Raw genomic sequence first — 18,388 nt, forward strand, 5'->3', positions numbered from 1 at the left:
TCTTACCCAGTTATTTTATAGATAAGGAAATGGAAGCCCAAAAAGGCAAGCTGACTTGCCCAAAGTCACATGGGTAGTAAGTGGCAGGCTCTGAATTTGAGCCCATTTCCTTTGAGTGCAAATCAAGCATGATTTCTACTATTTAAAATTGGAATTTCATATATTAGTTTTGGAATTTTCTTCATCTCCTTTGGCATTAGATGAAGTTTGATTGTTAGATAAGATCATCTGATAAACTGAATCACTTGAATTATAAAAGCTCAATCTAAAACTAAATGAATGACAAATAAATAATTTATTATAATTAATAAAAATTATTGAGCATTTACTATATACCATCCAAATGCTATGCTAATCACTGGAGATAAAAAAAAACAACAACCAAGGAACTGAAATAGCTCCTGCTTTCAAGGAGCTTACATTCTAATAGAAGACTATACATAAAAAATAGAGGGAAAAGTGGAATTGGTTAGGGTGAGAGCATATGAATATAGCAACATTACTTGGGAAGTGAACAGTGGTCCAGAGAATGAACTAGGAAAAAGAAAAGCTCAATCAAAACTCAGGGCACTAAGTTTAGGAATCCTACTTCCTATGGGAATAGGAAAGGGACAGAGTAAGTGCCTTGAATTGGAGATGGTTGGACAGTATATAGGAAGAAAGGACTAAACTACACAAGATGAAAGCTCACCAAACAGAGAGTAATACCCCCAAGGCTCAGAGTATGATTTCTGCTATGTGGCAGCAAATCCACCATGACTTAAAGCTGGCTGAAATGGAAAATGTTGATTTATTTGTCCAGAATGCCAAATCATTTAGTGATTATTTCAAAGGTCAGAGAGAGAAGTATTTCTTACCCTTGGACTCATAATGGTGGGGAATAGCGTTGCACATTATTTATATCTTATATCAGATTCCTAAACCCTACCACCTCTCTGTCTTCTCAGCTCTCTTACAAAACATCAAGTGAACAAAACAATAAGCAGCTACTCTCTTCTGGGTGCTGCAGTTTCAGCTACTAAAGGAGATTGAATTCTAGTCAGTTAGGGAAAACATATAAAGATTCATAAAGTGCTGGTGACGAAGGAAGGCAATTTTGGTGTGTAAAGTTGGAGAGATGCTATTCTACAGGTCAGTGAATTATTATGCCCTTTTCAGAAGCAATGATAGAATTGATGGGATTTATATTCTCAGCAGTGGAAATAGGTAGTGGAGTATGGAATAGGAGCATGCACAAAGGGCCAGATGGCTGAGATAATTAGCTGAATGATATGGGAAACATGATCTGGGAAAGTTATAGTTGTTTAAGGTGTTTTTACTTTTTTATCCAAGACTAGATTGAGCCAGAGGATCTGACTTTAAAACTAGATATTCCATTTGCTACCTATGTGACCATAGAATGGTTGCTTCATCTCCTCAGTTTCTTCATTTGTAGGATGATGGCATATCAATTTGGATGGATAAAATAGATGCAATGAGCAATATATTATCGGGAAGCATCTTAATGGTATAGTGGATAGATCATCAAGCCTGTAGTCAAAAGGACCTGGGAACAAATCTGACCTCAGATGCTTCCTAGCTGTGTGACACTGGGCAAGTTCACTTAATCCTGATTGCCTAGCCCTTGCCACTCTTCTGTCTTAATTATCCAGAAGGAAAGGATTTTGTAAAAATTACCCTATCTACCCCATTAATCTTTTGTTCTTATTACACAGCCTTGAATGCTGCCTTTGAAGTAAAAAATTCATCTCAGAGCATGTTTAAAAATCAATGTTTAGAATTATTAAGTAAGCATTTAATAAAACATTTATTGAATCAAACAACTTTATTTATTAGGAAAAATTTCTACACCTTTTATATTGAGCAGACATTTTATCTCTTTGTAGTTTTTACCTACTGCTCCTTGTTCTGGCTTTTAGCCCCAAGCAGAGAAATCTCTTTTTTTTTATATATTAGTCCTTCAAATACTTGAAAGGAGCTGTCTTAGGCCCCTTCCATCTTTACTTCTTTAGGTGAAATAGTATCAAATTTTCTTCATCTAATTATCATCTGTCATGATTCCTAGTCCTTTCCCCACTTTGTGTTCCCCTACTGATTATGCTACATTTTTTCAGCATCCTTCTTTACCTCAGCCTATAGCAAAACACAATAATACCTCAGATGAAATTTGATGTGTAGAGTGTGTCTCTATTCTTCTTTTTTTTTGTAAAAGAAGTTCTGCCACTTTTCATTTAGCCTCATATTTAGCTTTCATTCTATTAAAACCCCACAATTTTTTTTTACATGAAAGGTTTCTATCTGTGGCTCCCTGATTCTGTATTTAGGTAATTTATTATTTGAACTAAGAGTAGATATTGACATTTATTCCTATTAAATTTCATTTTGTTAATGCCTTGTTCAGTTTTCTCATTTGCAACAGGACGGCATTTCCTTGTCCAGATAGATGTATGAAATGTCAAACAAAAAAATGTGATTTCAAAATTTTTATGTATACATTATATATAAATATAAATATATTCCCCTATTTACTCTTCTGTTTTTATTTCCTATTTTTTTTCCTAAAGGGTCCAATGGGTCCTGAAGGTAAAGAGGGACTTCCTGGTTCTCAAGGACAGCGGGTAAGTTGAACATCTACTTTTAATTATATCCCTTTCCCACACCCCAACCAGATCCCCACTACGCGTTCCTGGGTTCCTTTTAGGAAGCTGCTCTGTAGAAGAGGAGGTACTTAGAGGAGGGAACATGTGCTTTCCTAGTATCAAGTCTTTAGATCTTTTTTTTCCTTTCTTCTTTTTATTAAAGAATTTAAAATGTTGCCTATGGAAGATATGAATCAGATGTATAATGATATAATGTATTAATGTTATAGAATTCAGTCCCATCACATTGTTATTTCCAGTCCTCATGCAACTAGGGATTTACTCTGCTATTTATAAACTGTACAACCTTCAGCAAGATCAGTTTTATCATTCACTTGGCACTTAATATACATTGCTTTCTACACTATTTATCTTTGTTATGGATCCTGCCTTATAGAGTTATAGAATCCTCAAACAAGAGGATACCTTAAAAATTATCTTTTTATAGATGAGGAAATAGAAACAGAATGAAGATGCAACTTGCTGAAAGGCACACAATGAGTTACTGAGACTTGGTTCCAGGCCACTTGATCTTTCTGCTATACCATTTGCCTCCCTGTTCTGTTTATCCAAATAATTTCTATATCCATCAAGCAATGGTAGGCCATGATATGCTTATTTTCCCCTCGTCTTTATTTGCCCAGTGCCCTTGCACAGAGAAAGGGCTTTGATGAATGCTTGTTGATGCTAGTATTAATAGTTCCTGGACAGGCAGAAGCTATCCAGGTTGTGTGATAGACTTTTTGAAGTTCAAATCAGTCAACAAGTACTTTTGTTTTAAGTGTTCTGAAGGCTTCCTTCCCTTCATAAATAGGAGTCAGTCTAGGGGAACCTGATGCTTTGCAAAATGTGGAGAGAGAAGTACTTCCCAGAATAACTAGAGAGAGTACAAGACTGTGCAGCCAGGTACCAGTCCTGGCTCTGCCTTCAACATAAAGGGATGGCAATGGCAAGCCATTGAAACTCCCCCTAACTTAGTTATTTTAGCCATTCAAAGCAAAATGAAATTGCTTTAAAAACAGACAGTAATGACCATGTGAAGAGCAGAGGAAGGGCAAAGGCTGAAACATAGACAAGAACACATACAAATAAATACAAGATTGTTTATTTCCCTTCAAACCCCAAAGTTTCTTTTAAAAATATCTATTTAACTTCTACTGTGAAAATCTTTGATCTTGGTAAGAATAAATCACATTTTACTTTGTTTTGTTAGTGAGGCATGCAAGTTGGTGTTAACCTATAGTTGAATAACCTTGTTTTCTGTGATATCAGTTGAAGCAGGCATTATGATTTATTAAGGGTGTGCCAACAGGTAATACTAATAAAATAGGTAAAACAAATAGCTTGGGTCCACAATTAAATGATAAAGGAAAAATATCAGAAATAAACTATTTGCTCATGTGGCCATAATTGGACACATGGTTGTAGATAAAAGAATTGTATTATTTTCTGCAGAACATTGACTGAATAGATTATCATTATCACCATTTGTAACTGGCATTAGGGCATGTGAAAACTATCCACAAGCCACTAGACATATCTGTTAATGAGAATACTGGTCTACTTATGTTACAGAGGCTTATCACCAGGTTGTGGCCAGGGGATAATGAGCTTTTTAGTTATAGAGACATCTAAAAACTATTTGCCAAGTTCATGGAACTCAAGTTAAGATCCTTTGATCTAGTTTAACTCTCATTTGAAATAGAAATATCCTCTGCAGCACCCTGAGCTTCTGGCTATCCAACCTCAGTTAGATGACCTCTGGTGACAACAGTTACACAGTAGCCCATTCCTCCTTTGATAGTTCTAATACAATTTCTATTCTACACACTAAAAATTCTTTCCCACCTAGCACAGAAAGGCAGCTTGTGCTGAACAGCTTGACTACAACAGACCTGGAGATTTTAGTGGACTGCAAACTTGATATCAATATGGCAGCTATGAAAGTTAATGCAATCTGAAGAAGAGGTATAGGAAGAATAATTTCACTATCCTGGAAAGACTCCATTTGGACTATTGTATTCTGCTTTGTACTCTGAAATAATAAGTTGGTATACTGAGGTTTATTTGATTCCTCAGTACCCTCAGTGAAGTAAGGCTGATAGCCACATTGGGACCAGTTCGCTGTAAGGCCTCCAAGACAGTGTTGGTAAAAACAGGAAATAGGGATTTATTTTATAATAAACAAAAGAGTAGGAAGGGAGGATTAAGGAACAGGAGTTTCCTAGCTCTAAGAAAATCTCACTAGCCTCCCCCTTCTAAAATTCCCTCGCAGGAATTGCTTCTTTTGCTTGACACTCCCTAAACCCTGGCCTGTCTCTGGCTAAGATTCCCCAAACCTCACTATCTACACCTGAATCTAATTAATCTAAATAATTAATTAATCTAATTAAGCAGGTTGGCTTATAAAATGAAACACTTCTCCAAATATAATCAGAACTGAACTCTTGATGGCTGGGCCAGCTGGGCCAGGCCTGAGTTTGGCCTCAGGCCTTCACCAGCACTCTTTGGATCAGATCAGGCTCTCTGTTACATAGATCTTTTTGAGTTTTTCTTCTCAGTAAGGACAATACTTCTCAGCAGACAGTAACATTTTACTTTCAGTTCAATATAACTTTTTTTCCAGCAGGAACAACAGAGATAAGATATCTTAACTCTCTTCAGCTTCTGGGACAGGAAGCCAAGACCTCCACTCAGCTTAAGAGACAGGAAGCCAAGAGCCCTCAGGAGCAGTTAGTGTCCCCTCAAATCCCCTCTCTAAGCTCCAGAATTCCTTGTCATTTGGTTCCTGGTATGTGGCTAGCTCTTCTGCAAAACCTTTTCCTTATTAATATTCCCCTTCATTTTTCTCTCTCTCCTTCCTACAACTCCAAGGAAGGAAATTAGGAAGGAAATTGATAACTCATGGCTATAGGATTATAGTTTCTTTGATTAAGAGCTGGAAGGGGCCATAGAGGCCATCTTCCTCATGTTAACAGATGATGTAATTTATCTACCACCAAATCAAATGCAAGGTGCTCAGGAGCACTCAGGTCCTCTGACATTAACTCCCATTTTTTTGTTTTCTTTCCTATTGTGTACTTGTTCTCTGGAACACATATTTTAAAATTAATTTTTTAACAAAGCTAGAACTTAGTGGTAATGCCTAGGATGTAAAAATTAAATTAGTATCTAGTAATAAAAATATTATATATTTTATGAGTTTTATTAATGATTATTAGAAATCAAGGATACAAAATAAAACCACCTGCCCAAGGCTGATTAGCCCATTCAAAGTCCCCGAGCTTAATTTACCACTATAGTTTCTACATCTTGCAAAGGAAGGGAAGAAAGAGTATGGGAGGTGTTACTGCCAGTTAAATACAAATTGTGATCTTGCCTACATGGAGACTCAGGTGAGATTATAGGGAATTCTGGGAAATACCAAGGACTTCTGGGGATTGAAGTCTAGGATTCAAAATTTCCATTTATACAAGGACCCAGTTGAAGTCTCCTTTGTAATAGACAAGAACTGGTAAACAAAACATACCAAGACATTGATGATGCCCGATAACACATATCTCATTCTATACTTATAATCCATTACTAACTTGTCAAGAGGAATGACATGTTTGCATTCACTGAAACAGAATTCCAAGGGTTTTTTTCTGTTGCTTTTATTTAAATAAAGGATTGTGTAAATTTCTCTCTTTATTCAGTTTATTTCACTCAAAACACATCTTAAACACATCAGCTGACTCTGATTTCATTTCCCTTGTCTAGTTCTAGGAGACAATTATAGACTTAGAAAAATAAGGCCCACAGTTTGAGGATATCTCCTACACCCAATGCAGAAGATGCTTCAGATTTTTCTTCCTTCACCTCCCCATAGTGGTGAACAGAATGTAGAACATTTAGCATGGGCCATCCTTTGATGACTGTGAGAGGAAGGAACTGAGTCTTATAATTTTCCAGAGAATCCAAGGATACTGATTTATATTCTATAGGAGGAGAGAATTGAAGAAGAAGCATAAAAGTTTTCACTGATGCCTCAAACTGTGAATACAAGTATGTCTCTCCAAGGACAGACTGAGGGGAGATCAGGGCTGTAATCATGACCTCATCTCTCTCTACATTATCTCCCCTGGTGATTCCAATCCTCTCCTACAGTAAATACTAATCAATGTGCAGGATGAGCCAAGAGAATTGTTACAGAAAGAGATCATCTACATGCTATGATTTACAAGTAGTAAAAGGTCCTGAAATTCTTCTCTTATCCTCTTCACGCCCTAGCTGAGGTCCCTTCAGCTTTGAATCTGTGATCCTTTGATTAACAGTTAGCGATTTGGGTAATGTTAATTGATACCTTTGAAGACACATAAACTTAATTTTCTGAATGATGGAAGTAGAAGGTAAACTATTGTTTTGGTAGATGCAGCATGTAAAGTCGGAAGTGTTTTGGTTTGGTGGTTAGAGGCTCTGGATTTGAATCTCAACTTTGGAAATTATTTTTTTAACTACAGCAAACTACTTTTTATCTTGGTCTCAGCTTCATCATATGTAGATGAAAGGATTGGTTCATTTCTGAGGTCCTTTCCATCATTAAATCTATGAACCTATGATCACCAGTCTGAAATGGACATGACATTCCTACCATTAGGAATTACTTTTTAATTACTTCTTCATTACTTTGAACTAACAAAACAATATGAGACTCCTTGCCTACACAACCCATGCTTAGTTTAAAATATTTTCTCTCATCTCAAATATTCTTAAATAGTTTGGCCTGGTGGCCTATTCACTCTCATCAGTTGCTCCCAATTACTATATATATTTATATATATATCCCTAACTCTAATAATTTGGGCTAATTGAAAGAAAGCATTATACTTATGCATTTATGTATATACATGTGCACACACATGTAGAGAAAGGTATATACAATATAGAGGCAGCTATATATGTATATATATATATATATATATATATGGGGGGTAGTATAAAAGAGGGAATCTGCAATGCATGCAAAGGACATCATCTGTCAATCAAAAGGTAATATTCCATTTGGAATATTCCCAGGAAAAGACAGTTGGAGCCAAGCCAGGCTGAACAGGGCTGAATTTACTTTTGACCTAGGCCGAGAGACTGAATTTACTTCTGACCTAAGCTGAGAAACCTTTTTGGCTTCTGGAGCAGAGGGAGAAATTTTTGAACTAACTTTATCTGTTTGTGGTTGATGGTGAAGACCCTGAATCTTTTGCTGCCTGACTGATATTTGTCTGGCTGGTTAAAAGAAGAAAGAAGAAAAATAATTGTCCTCCAAACTCTCTAACTGTCCCTGCTAGTGACAGAACTGCCATTTCCCCAATATCATTCAAACCAAGGCTCCTTGTATAGACTAGGGAATACCCCATCCCTCTTACCTCATCTTCTATCCTTGTCCTGTCTTCCCCAATAAACCCCTTACTTGAGAAATTAAGAGAAAAGAGTACCTTCTTTAAATCTCAAAGTACACTCTGGGAAGGTGGGAGGAGGGGCAAAAGCTGAAAGGCTTTTGAAGAGGGAGGTGAAGGCTGGAGGGTAGAAAAAATCTTGATCCATTAGCCATCTAGTATTGATCAATAGACACCCTCAGAAGTATCTCTCTATCTCAGTGTATCCCCTCTATTACAACATTATCACTTTATTACAATAGACACCCTCTGGAGTATCTCTATCAGAGGTATCTCCTTTATTATGGTAGGTGTAAAAAAGTTTTACATATATATGCTATATACTCTTTGTCTCTAAAATTCACACACACACACACATACACACACACCCTTTTAATGCAGAGTATTTCCTCAAGGAGCCTAAATTATACTGGTTGGCAGGAGAAAATGCCTAGAGAATAAAGTGAAAGGTAGTCATTGATGAGGAGGACATCATGCTGAGACTTCTAGGGATAGTTGAGGTAGGAATAAACACTTTCAGCTGGGAGTAGAGGGAAGGATAGGATAAATGAACAATAATATTAAAAGGGCCATTCCTTATTTCAGGCTGGCAATCATACACTCATAGATTTGAAGTGGAAAAGTTCCTCAACAACATTTAGATTCTAGGCTCACCATTTATCTACATATGAAGTCACAACTGAGACTCAGGATAAAAATAGATAATATGTCTAAATACACACAAGTAACATATAGAAGTTGGCCTTTAAATCTAGGTTCCTTTAAACCCAAACCAAAATATTTTCCTCTGTACATGTTGCCTCTCCCCAAATAAGAGATGGTTAAGTAGACCATGCCCTCTCCATTATTCAGATAATTACAGTTGCATATTGCCCTTATATTCATATGTAGATAGATAGATAGATAGATACATACATACATACACACATACATACATACATAGTAGATAGACAGAAAGACAGATAAATTGATGGCAAGATAGATGGAGGGATGGATAGATAGATGGATGGATAGATATGTAGATAGATAGATAGATAGATAGATAGATAGATAGATAGATAGATAGACAGACAGACAGATAGATGGACAGCTAGATAGATATCCCTGCCCCATGAATAATAATGACAAGTATACAGCGGCTAGGAGAGTGAGTGGCCATGACTTTATGATTTCCTGACATCCAGTTCCATTTCTGTCTGGACTCTTCCTTTGGCCTCTGCTTTATAAATGAATGGGAGCATCCATGATGTTAGGAGTCTATTTTGCCACTATTCCACTTTCCCTCTCTATTTTGATAAGGCTCTTTAAGGGACTTTCTTGTGATTGTAAAATAAACTGTGGTCCTCATGCTCTTATTTTCCAAGAGCAGTGTCATGAACCTCTGAGACTGTCTCATACTGAGAAGATGCCTCAGTAACCTACAAGTAGCCCCTAGAGAAGGGAGAGGGGCTCATTCGAGGGGCTTGGGATGTAGATTTCTATGTCCCTTCTCACTCTTATCAAACAGGGTAGCTCTTCTTGCTAAGTTCCCCTGCTCTTCTTATCATGGATAATAGATTATCTAATCCAGTCAACCTGCCTTTCTTTCTTCCTCTACCCTAAAATTTTAGCTGACTGAGTCTTGGCTTTCTTCCAAGTGACTCCAAGTGCTATTGTATATAGTAGGTATTGAATAAATGCTCAATTTAATACTTAATAGCAATTTGTAAGTATAAAACACTTTAAATTTATTATCTTCCTTAATAATACCAGTTCACATTAGATAATGCCTGAACGTTATATCATCACGTATTTCCTTGACATTTCAAGATTTGCAAAGCACTTTATTCACAACAGATTATCATGCTCATTTTGTGGTATAGGAAAACTGAGGCTCAGAGAAGTTAACTCATTTTCATGGCTATAAAGCTCATGAATATCAGAGTCAGATTTTAACTTGGGTCTCCTAACTACAAACCTAGTATTCTTTCCATTCTAATGAACTTGATTATAAAGTAATAAACCTATAAAATCTTCTAATCTTATACCACATTAGGTAAAGTGATTCCAGTACATGATTATCTTGGTAGGTTCTTCTAACATCTCTGAGAAAGAGATGTAGTTTATGTTCCTAAACTCATTTTACAGATAAGGAAACAGGCTCAAAAATGACATACAAGATTGCAAAATTGATAAGTCCAGAATGAGGACCCAAAAATAGTCTCAGACTCCTAAAATAGTTGAAAGAAAACTTCAAGGTCATGAAAGCCATTCCATACTTGAATAGGAATTGCTCCTATTCTATTATGGATAAATAGTTAACAAGCCTTACCTGAGGGTACCTATTCTGAAATTGTGTATGAAAGCCAAATACCAACATGTTATTAGTTGCTACTTTTATAAATACCTATTTCTGTAATTCACATAATCTTCTCAGCTTATATTGCTGCATTTAGAATTGGACCATTGCAAGCATTAATTTTCATAGTAGTTAATTGGGTGGAAAAATACAGTTTATAGAAATTTGCCACACAGCTATTATCTGAAATTATAACAGAAAAAAAGCATTAAACATTATTAATGCAAAAGGCGTGAATATCAAAAACACAGCTTCTTTTCCATTTAGTTTAAATGTTTCCTTTTCTACATGGAGCCTAGAATAGCTAAGTGAATTAGCCAAGGTGAAGCATTAGAAATAAGAACCTTGAAGTCTTCGGCCTCCAAGTCCAATATCCTTGCCACAACACCATGCTGATTCTATAAATGAGAAATCATCTTTATTAATTAATTCAGAACTTAAAATGATTGCTCCCTGATCCTTTTGCAGGGGGCCCCAAACTTTTTACACAGGGGGCCAGTTCACTGTCCCTCAGACTGTTGGAGGGCCGGACTATAAAATCCTAACTTTAACCCTAACCCTAAGCAGGCAGCAGTATACACAGTGTGGAATCCCCTCCCCGTGATCGCCGCTCACCATGCTGACATCTTCCATTGTGCAGCCACATAATCCTTTGCATGGTGCATTATGTCACTGGAAAGTAGTACTGTACATGAGTGACACCTCTCTTTGTGGCACCACCACATGCAATACTCCTCTCACTGACCACCAGTGAAAGAGGTGCCCCTTCCCAAAGTGCAATGGGGGCCACATACATAGCCTCAGGGGGCCTCTTGTGGCCTGGGGGCCATGGTTTGGGGATCCTTGCTTTAGGGTCTGGAACTAATATTTTATCCCTATATGTGATTCCTTGCTAGAGATGGTTCATAGGTTTAATTATTGGCCTTGTTTTTAAAGCTCACTATGGGAAATTGGGGCAATTATCTTTGTCTTTGAGACTTACACTATTAGAAATCAATTCAAAGAAGGAGCTGGTTAGACAGAAGGTGATAAACTCTTCAGTAAATTATGGGAAAAGATGTTAGACTGAAAGAACAGTAAAACTGAAGCAATTTCCTTTCTTGAAGGAGTTTGACATATTGGAAAGGACACTAGATTTAGAATTTGAGGGCCTGGTTTTGAATACTGACACTTGCCAGCTTTGAGTCCACTGATAAATACAGAATCTTAGTTGGAAGGCACTCTAAGAGACAAATCCAATCCATACTTGAAAAGGAGTTCCCTCTATAGCAGTGAGAATACATGGTCGTCCAGCATTGCTTGATGTGGTACAGATGTTAAAGTCCTATACTTGAGCTTAAAAAAAGAAGAAAAAAAAAAACAGTGGAACTTCCTGATTAGCTGATGTCATCTCCATTTCTCCTCCTCGACTCTTCCTCTGGCTTCTTCCTCATCATTGAATGGGAACATCCATAGTGTTAGGAATCTATTCAAAGACAGGGTATTCACTACTTTTTGAAGTAGCCTATTTTACTTTTAGATAGTTTTTGTGTGTTTTTTTTAAATCCTATCTTCTTAAAGTCAATACAAAGTATTGGTTCTAAGGAAGAAAAATGACAAGGGCTAGACATTTGGTTTAAGTAACTTGCCCAGCATCACAAAGCAAGGATGTATCTGGGTTCAGATCTGAATCAAACACCTCCCATCTCCAGGCCTGCCTCTCTATTCAGTTTGCCCTCTAGTTGCTCCTAAATCTAGTTGTTAGAAAGTTTTTGCTTATTTTAAGCCTGTTTCTAGAGCTTCAACTTGTTGCTTCTATTTTTAACTTCTGGGGACAAGAACATGTCTGTTGCCTCTTTCACATAGTAGGTTAAGATATTTGTTGTCTTATCTAATATTTCTCATTGAAAACTAAACATTCCCAATTTCATCAACTAGTTCTCAAGTATCATAGTCACTAGTATTCTCACTCACTACCTTGGTCCTCTTCTTCATAAAGTGTACTGTCTACAATAAAACACTAACATACTTGTGGTCTAAACAAAGCAGAAGAGAATGGGATTTTTTCTTCCTATTCTTGGAAACTATGCCTCTCTTATTGCAGTCAAAGATTGCATCTGGCTTTTTTTTTGGCATAATTGACTCATATTAAATTTGAAATCAACTAAAAGCTTGGGGCCCTTTTCCCCCATGAACCATTGTATATTCACCTTTCCCTTCGTTCCATCATTGTGAAGGTGATTAAAAAAAAAATCCCAAGTGTAGGACTTTCACATCATCCCTACTATAAGTCATCTTCTTAGATTTAAGTCATCATTCTAACCTGTCAAGATCTTTTTGAATCCTCCTGATTCTATCATCTAATGAATTTGTTACTCTTCCTGCCAGCTTCATGTCATCTGACAATCAGACAAGTATTCCAGCTGTCTTCATCCAAGACATTGAAAAAATGTCAAACAGCACAGGGCCAAGGATGTATTCCTAGAGATCTCTCTCTCTCCCCACTGACATTATTAATGCCTAATCTCTGAGTTTGACCATTCAACCAGTCAATATTGACCTTACTATAATATCTTCTAGCTGATGACCATTTGTCTTGTCTACAAGGACATATAAATAACTTTGTCAAAAGCTGTGCCGATATCCAGGTTCATAATATCTAGACAATCCTCTGATCAACTAGCCTAGACACTCTCTCAAAAAGGAAATGGGATTTAACTGGTATGTCTTAGTCTTGATGTTGCCCTGCTGGATCTTTGTGGGAATCTAGAGTCAAAAAAAAAAAAAAACCAATATGAAACAGGATAACATAAGCAAAGATTTAGCATTATAAAGATCTTTAGAGGCCATCTAGTTTAAGCCTTTCATTTTATAAGTGAAGACCTGAAGGACAGAGAAGTTAAACAACATGCTTAAGGTTATATTGGTAATAGTATTGCTAGGAATCTAAATAATCACTCTCATTCCCAAACCAGTGCTCTTTTCATGGTACCATGCTTTCTTGTGGGATATGTTGCTAGGAAATGTTACAGACAGAATCTTTTTATTTTAATTGAAAATCTTTATTTAATTAATTAATTTAGAATATTTTCCATGGTCACATGATTCATGTTCTTTCCCTCCCCTATCCCCCCACCCATAGCTGATGAGCAATTCCAATGGGTTTTAATTTTGTGTCAGAGATGGAATCTTAAATTCAAGACTCATCCCAAGTACTATAATCCATATTATTTTTCTAAACAGACTTCCATGCTTCATTCTATAGCTTGTCATCTTCTCTACAGAGCCCTTAAATGTTATTTTGACACCTTTCTGATATCCCATAAAGCACATTTTATATTTTTTCTTAGTATGAACTCAGTTTCATAATTTAATTAATACATATTCTTTTGTATGACTTGGTTTCATGTGTTAAATTAATCTCGTTTCCCACCAAATATCATATGTTTTTTAAAGACAAGGATTTTGTAATATGTTTTTATATCCCTAGACTCTCCATCATTGTACTGTAGGAGTCACTCAATAAATCTTGGCTAAATAAAAATTGATTTTGAAAAGCCAGCATAATTCCTAAAAATATAGCACAGGAATGTCTCCCACCACTATTCTTTTAAATATACTAGGGCAACAATAAGGGATTTCCATTAGAATTTTGGATATTTGCAATTTAAGAAGTGTTTTTAGCTTCTCATTTTTTCAAAGCTATTTTGAAGATTGTTGGTTATCTATTTTCCAAATACAAATAGCCTATTTGAAATAAATGGAAAGTAGATTTTCTTTTCTCTAGTGTGATTTTGCAAAAGTAAATTGGCTTAAAACTCATGGTTTTGTAAATGGCTTTCTTACTGTCACTGGTTATTCATGAAGCACAAAATTGAGAAGGTGGTTTGGAAGAGAATTCTCTATAGATTAGTAAAAGAGTAGTTAGTGTTTTGCCGAAAGAGCATGGGTTGTGGAATAAGACTTGATATTCTTGCTGTGCTTATTTGGGCAAATCATTTTCCTTGTCTTTGATCTCCATATTTTATGAATGAATAAATATTCATTCATAAAATATGGAAGAGGGGTTAAACATTATTATCTTCGGTTGTAGTTTTAGAACCAAAAGATTCCCTCCAAGATTCATTATTCTATGTTCTAAGGTCACTTTCATTTTTAACATTCTATGCACATTATTCCAGCTTACAGCATTGTAAGGTACCTCAGGTGTAACGTGTTTTCAGTGAGGCAGATTTTCTGGGGTCTAACCATATTCAAGTATTGATTCAATGATCTATAATAACTATACACAAAATGCTAGGAACTATACTAAGTACTGTCGATGCCAATAAAAAGAATGAAACTTTTTACTCACAAGAAGTTTACATTTTAATAAGAGGACAAATACTTATAAAATATATGTGCAGCCTAAGTAGAAAGTTAATAAATAAAAACATATACAAAGTTGTTTAATATTATTTATTTTGAGGATGTTGATTGAAACCAATTTTAAGTTCTAAGCTTATTTTCTTCATCTCCTAACCAGTATGTTTCCAAGCTACTATCCATTCCTTCATTCTATATCATTGTTTCTTCTCCCCTCCACCCCAAAAACATTGCCAGTACATATCAAACACTGTTATCATTATATATATTTTGTTTTTAATATATTTTATCAATATATTTAGTTTCAATTTTACCCTGAATCCATCCCCTCTCCGTCTCAGAAAAGCTACCCCTTAGAGTACACCATCTTTAAAAAAAAAAGAAGAAAGGAAGAGAAAAACCATAAGCAAATCTCATCAATATATTGGCAAAATCTGATGCAATATACAAGTTCCACACCAATGGAACTCCTTTTGTAAGGAAGCAAGAGGAGTTGCCTTCTTATCTTCTTTGTTTTTTATATTTCCATAATATTATTTTTTGGTGTTGTATGCTAATCATTCTTTACATTCACACTATTGTGTATATTGTTTTGCTGATTGTTTACTTGTTTGTCATTATTTCATTTATTTCCATACTTTTCTATATTCATCACATCCATCATTTCTTACAGCATAGTAATATCGCATTACATTCATATAATATAGCTTGTTTAGTCATTTCCCAATGGATGGGCATCTACTTTCTTTCCAGTTCTTTGCTCCACAAAAAGTGCTGCCATAAATACATATGCATATTTAGAATCTTTCTTTTTATTAGTGATTTCCTTAGGGTATATGCCAGACAGTGAAAATCTATGTGTTAAAATAGGCATTTTAGTCACTTTATTTGCAAGGCATTCTTTTTAGTAAAATATTTCTAGGTGTGAAGGGGGTGGAGAGGAGAGAAAAAGAGAGAGAATGGAGAGAGAGAGATAGAGAAAAAGACCAAAAGAATGAGAGAAAAGGAGAGAGACAGAGTCAGAGACAGAGAGAGAGAGAGAGAGAGAGAGAGAGAGAGAGAGAGAGAGAGAGAGAGAGAGAGAGAGAGAGAGAGAGAGAGAGAAATCATAGCAAAAAGTTAGATTATCCTTTGGTTTTGATTATTACCTCAACTCCTTTGCTTCTTTCAATTTGTGGGAAGAACAGGAACAATCAAATTTGTGATTCATTCACTGCCTTGTCAAATTGACCTAGGGGAGAGCAAAACAACATAACACATAAGTGTATTCATTTGTGTATGCATGTATGTATGTATGTCACAGAAATGCACAAAAGTTTTCGATGCTCCTTGACTATAATATAATAAATTATAATAAATGTATAAACTATATAATAATTATATAATAAATTAATAAACATAATACATTATTATAAATAAAATCCCTCCTCCAATATGGCATTCAAATTCTTCCACAGTCCTTAGCCACCTGCTCATTTTAGCCTTACATCTTCTTTTTCCTTCCTTTCTCTTCTACGATTCAACTGAAATGGATAACTCAGTTCTGCCCAAGTATGTCCCACTATGTAGAAAATTTGTTATCTCCATATGTTTTCTTAGGTCTTTTCTTATATTATAAATGGCCTCACTGTCTCTTTTTACATATTAAATTCACACTCATTCTTGAAGACCAATAAAACTGCTACACATTCTAGGAATTTTTTAAATCCGCCATCTATTGGCAATGATGATGACTCCTCCTCATATCTCAGAGAGCATTTTGCTGGCACCTCTCTAATATGCTTACCATGTATATTGTAATCATTTGTGTTTGTGTTTTAAACCTATACTAATTGTTCAACTCCATGATGGTGGAAATATCTTATCTATTTTTTAATTTAAATTCTCATGTTTTACTCTGAACTATAACAACAAAAAGATCATTAACATATATACAGCAAGATACAAAAAGAGTATTCTATATAAAATTATGTATCCCATTTCATATTATTACCTTTTTTACTATAGCAAATAAATTTTACACATTACTTGTAAGAATGCCCCTCTTTCCATTTCCTACTGACCTTCCTGGGTTTCTTCTCTGTATTTAAAAATATTTCAGAAGAGTTACAGTTAGGTGGCTGTTAGATTGAGAGAAGGAAGGATTGAGAGATGGAAAGTCCTGGGTTCAAATCAGACCTTAGATACTTCCTACTTGTGTGTCCCTGGACAAGTCACTTGACCCCCATTACCTAACCCTTACTATTCTTCTGCTTTGGAACCCATACATAGTATTCATTCAAAGATATGAGTATGCATGTATTAGGTATATATTTTCAGATTAAAGGGTCTTCAAATCTCAGAGAACATCTAGTTTTACTAGAAAATGAACAAGAGTTCCCTATCATATATGAAAAGTGGTTCCCTGGTCTTTTCTGGAAGATATATAGTAAAAAGAAACCCACTACTTCCCAATGTAACCCATTCTACTTTACGTCAATCTTAAACCTGCCTCTATAAAATTCCCTTTTGTGTTGGATAGATGTAAAGAAACATGGAAAATTATTTTAAAATAAAAATTTTTAAAAAGAATAAATGTCATGAAATGGATCATATGCATATATATTGTATATTGCCTTTGTTGCCCAAAGTGGTGATTCAGTCTGACATATTAGAAAGGCAGCCTCTTAGTCTCCTATACATTTCATGGTTGCTGGATGGTCAGTCTATTAGGGTCAAAGTCTAAAAGCCTCCTAGAAGCTATATGTCACATGGGAAGTTATATGGAAAACCAGTTTCTCTGCTGCAATCCACGTGTATGTGTAGTTTGTTTGCCAGCTCGGTGTTAAGGGGCCCTTCTCTGCCTTCTTCTCTTCCTCTTCCAGATGGTAAAAGCTTCACTTAGATTAATATCTAATGTTTGAGTTATTCCACACAACAGCTTTGCAGTGTTGCATGTTAGAACTCCCCAGGTGTTTGGAAGGAACTGGGTTTAGCACTAACAGTTTGAAATGATCCTGTCTATCACTGAGAGACTCAGAACAAGAAGGAGGAAGAGGGAACAAATGGTGCACATTAGAATCATTTATATAAGGCATTACTGAACATCAGAATCATAGAGTTAAAAGAGAGAACTCTTTCTCTTGAAAGAGTTGAGTCGTTGAGGTCATGTTGCCCAACTTTTTCCTCAATGTGAATTTTTCTACAATTTAACCAGCAAGTACCATCTGCATTTTCCCTAAATTCCTGCAGTGATGGGGGAAACCATTGACCTCTGAAGCAACCCATTCCCTTATTGGCCATCTCTTATTATTAGGATATTTCTACATCTGGGGCGCCATTACATCTGATTGCCCACGTTCTATTGCCTCTTGCATAGGTCCCTTGAAGAGAACAGATAAGTCAAAGATTGTTATATTAAGGTCTCATTTTTCCTCTACTTTGGAAACATAGGAATAATAACCCAGAAGCTAAGGCTAGATTTACTTTTTATAGAACAACTACAGGAAGTTTCTGGTGGCAGACATGATGCTTCTCAAGGGCATTTGATATTACTATTGCTTTCCTGTCTTACATATTAGTTACCACATAATCCTGCTTGTGATAATGTAGGATCATACTTTTAGAGGTGAAAGTTACTTTGGATATCATCTAGT

At 35.8% G+C, this 18,388-nt stretch overlaps 1 protein-coding gene across 1 annotated transcript in view; it reads left to right on the forward strand.

Moving 5' to 3' along the window:
* COL22A1 (collagen type XXII alpha 1 chain) overlaps positions 1-18,388 on the forward strand; it is a 564,322-nt gene that overhangs the window by 321,003 nt on the left and 224,931 nt on the right. The window contains exon 23 of the mRNA XM_056823025.1: positions 2,565-2,618. Within this exon, the coding sequence (XP_056679003.1) occupies positions 2,565-2,618 (54 nt within the window). The remainder of the gene's footprint in view (positions 1-2,564; positions 2,619-18,388) is intronic.

Source organism: Monodelphis domestica, chromosome 3 (genome assembly GCF_027887165.1).
Source record: "Monodelphis domestica isolate mMonDom1 chromosome 3, mMonDom1.pri, whole genome shotgun sequence".
Classification (NCBI taxonomy): domain Eukaryota; kingdom Metazoa; phylum Chordata; class Mammalia; order Didelphimorphia; family Didelphidae; genus Monodelphis; species Monodelphis domestica.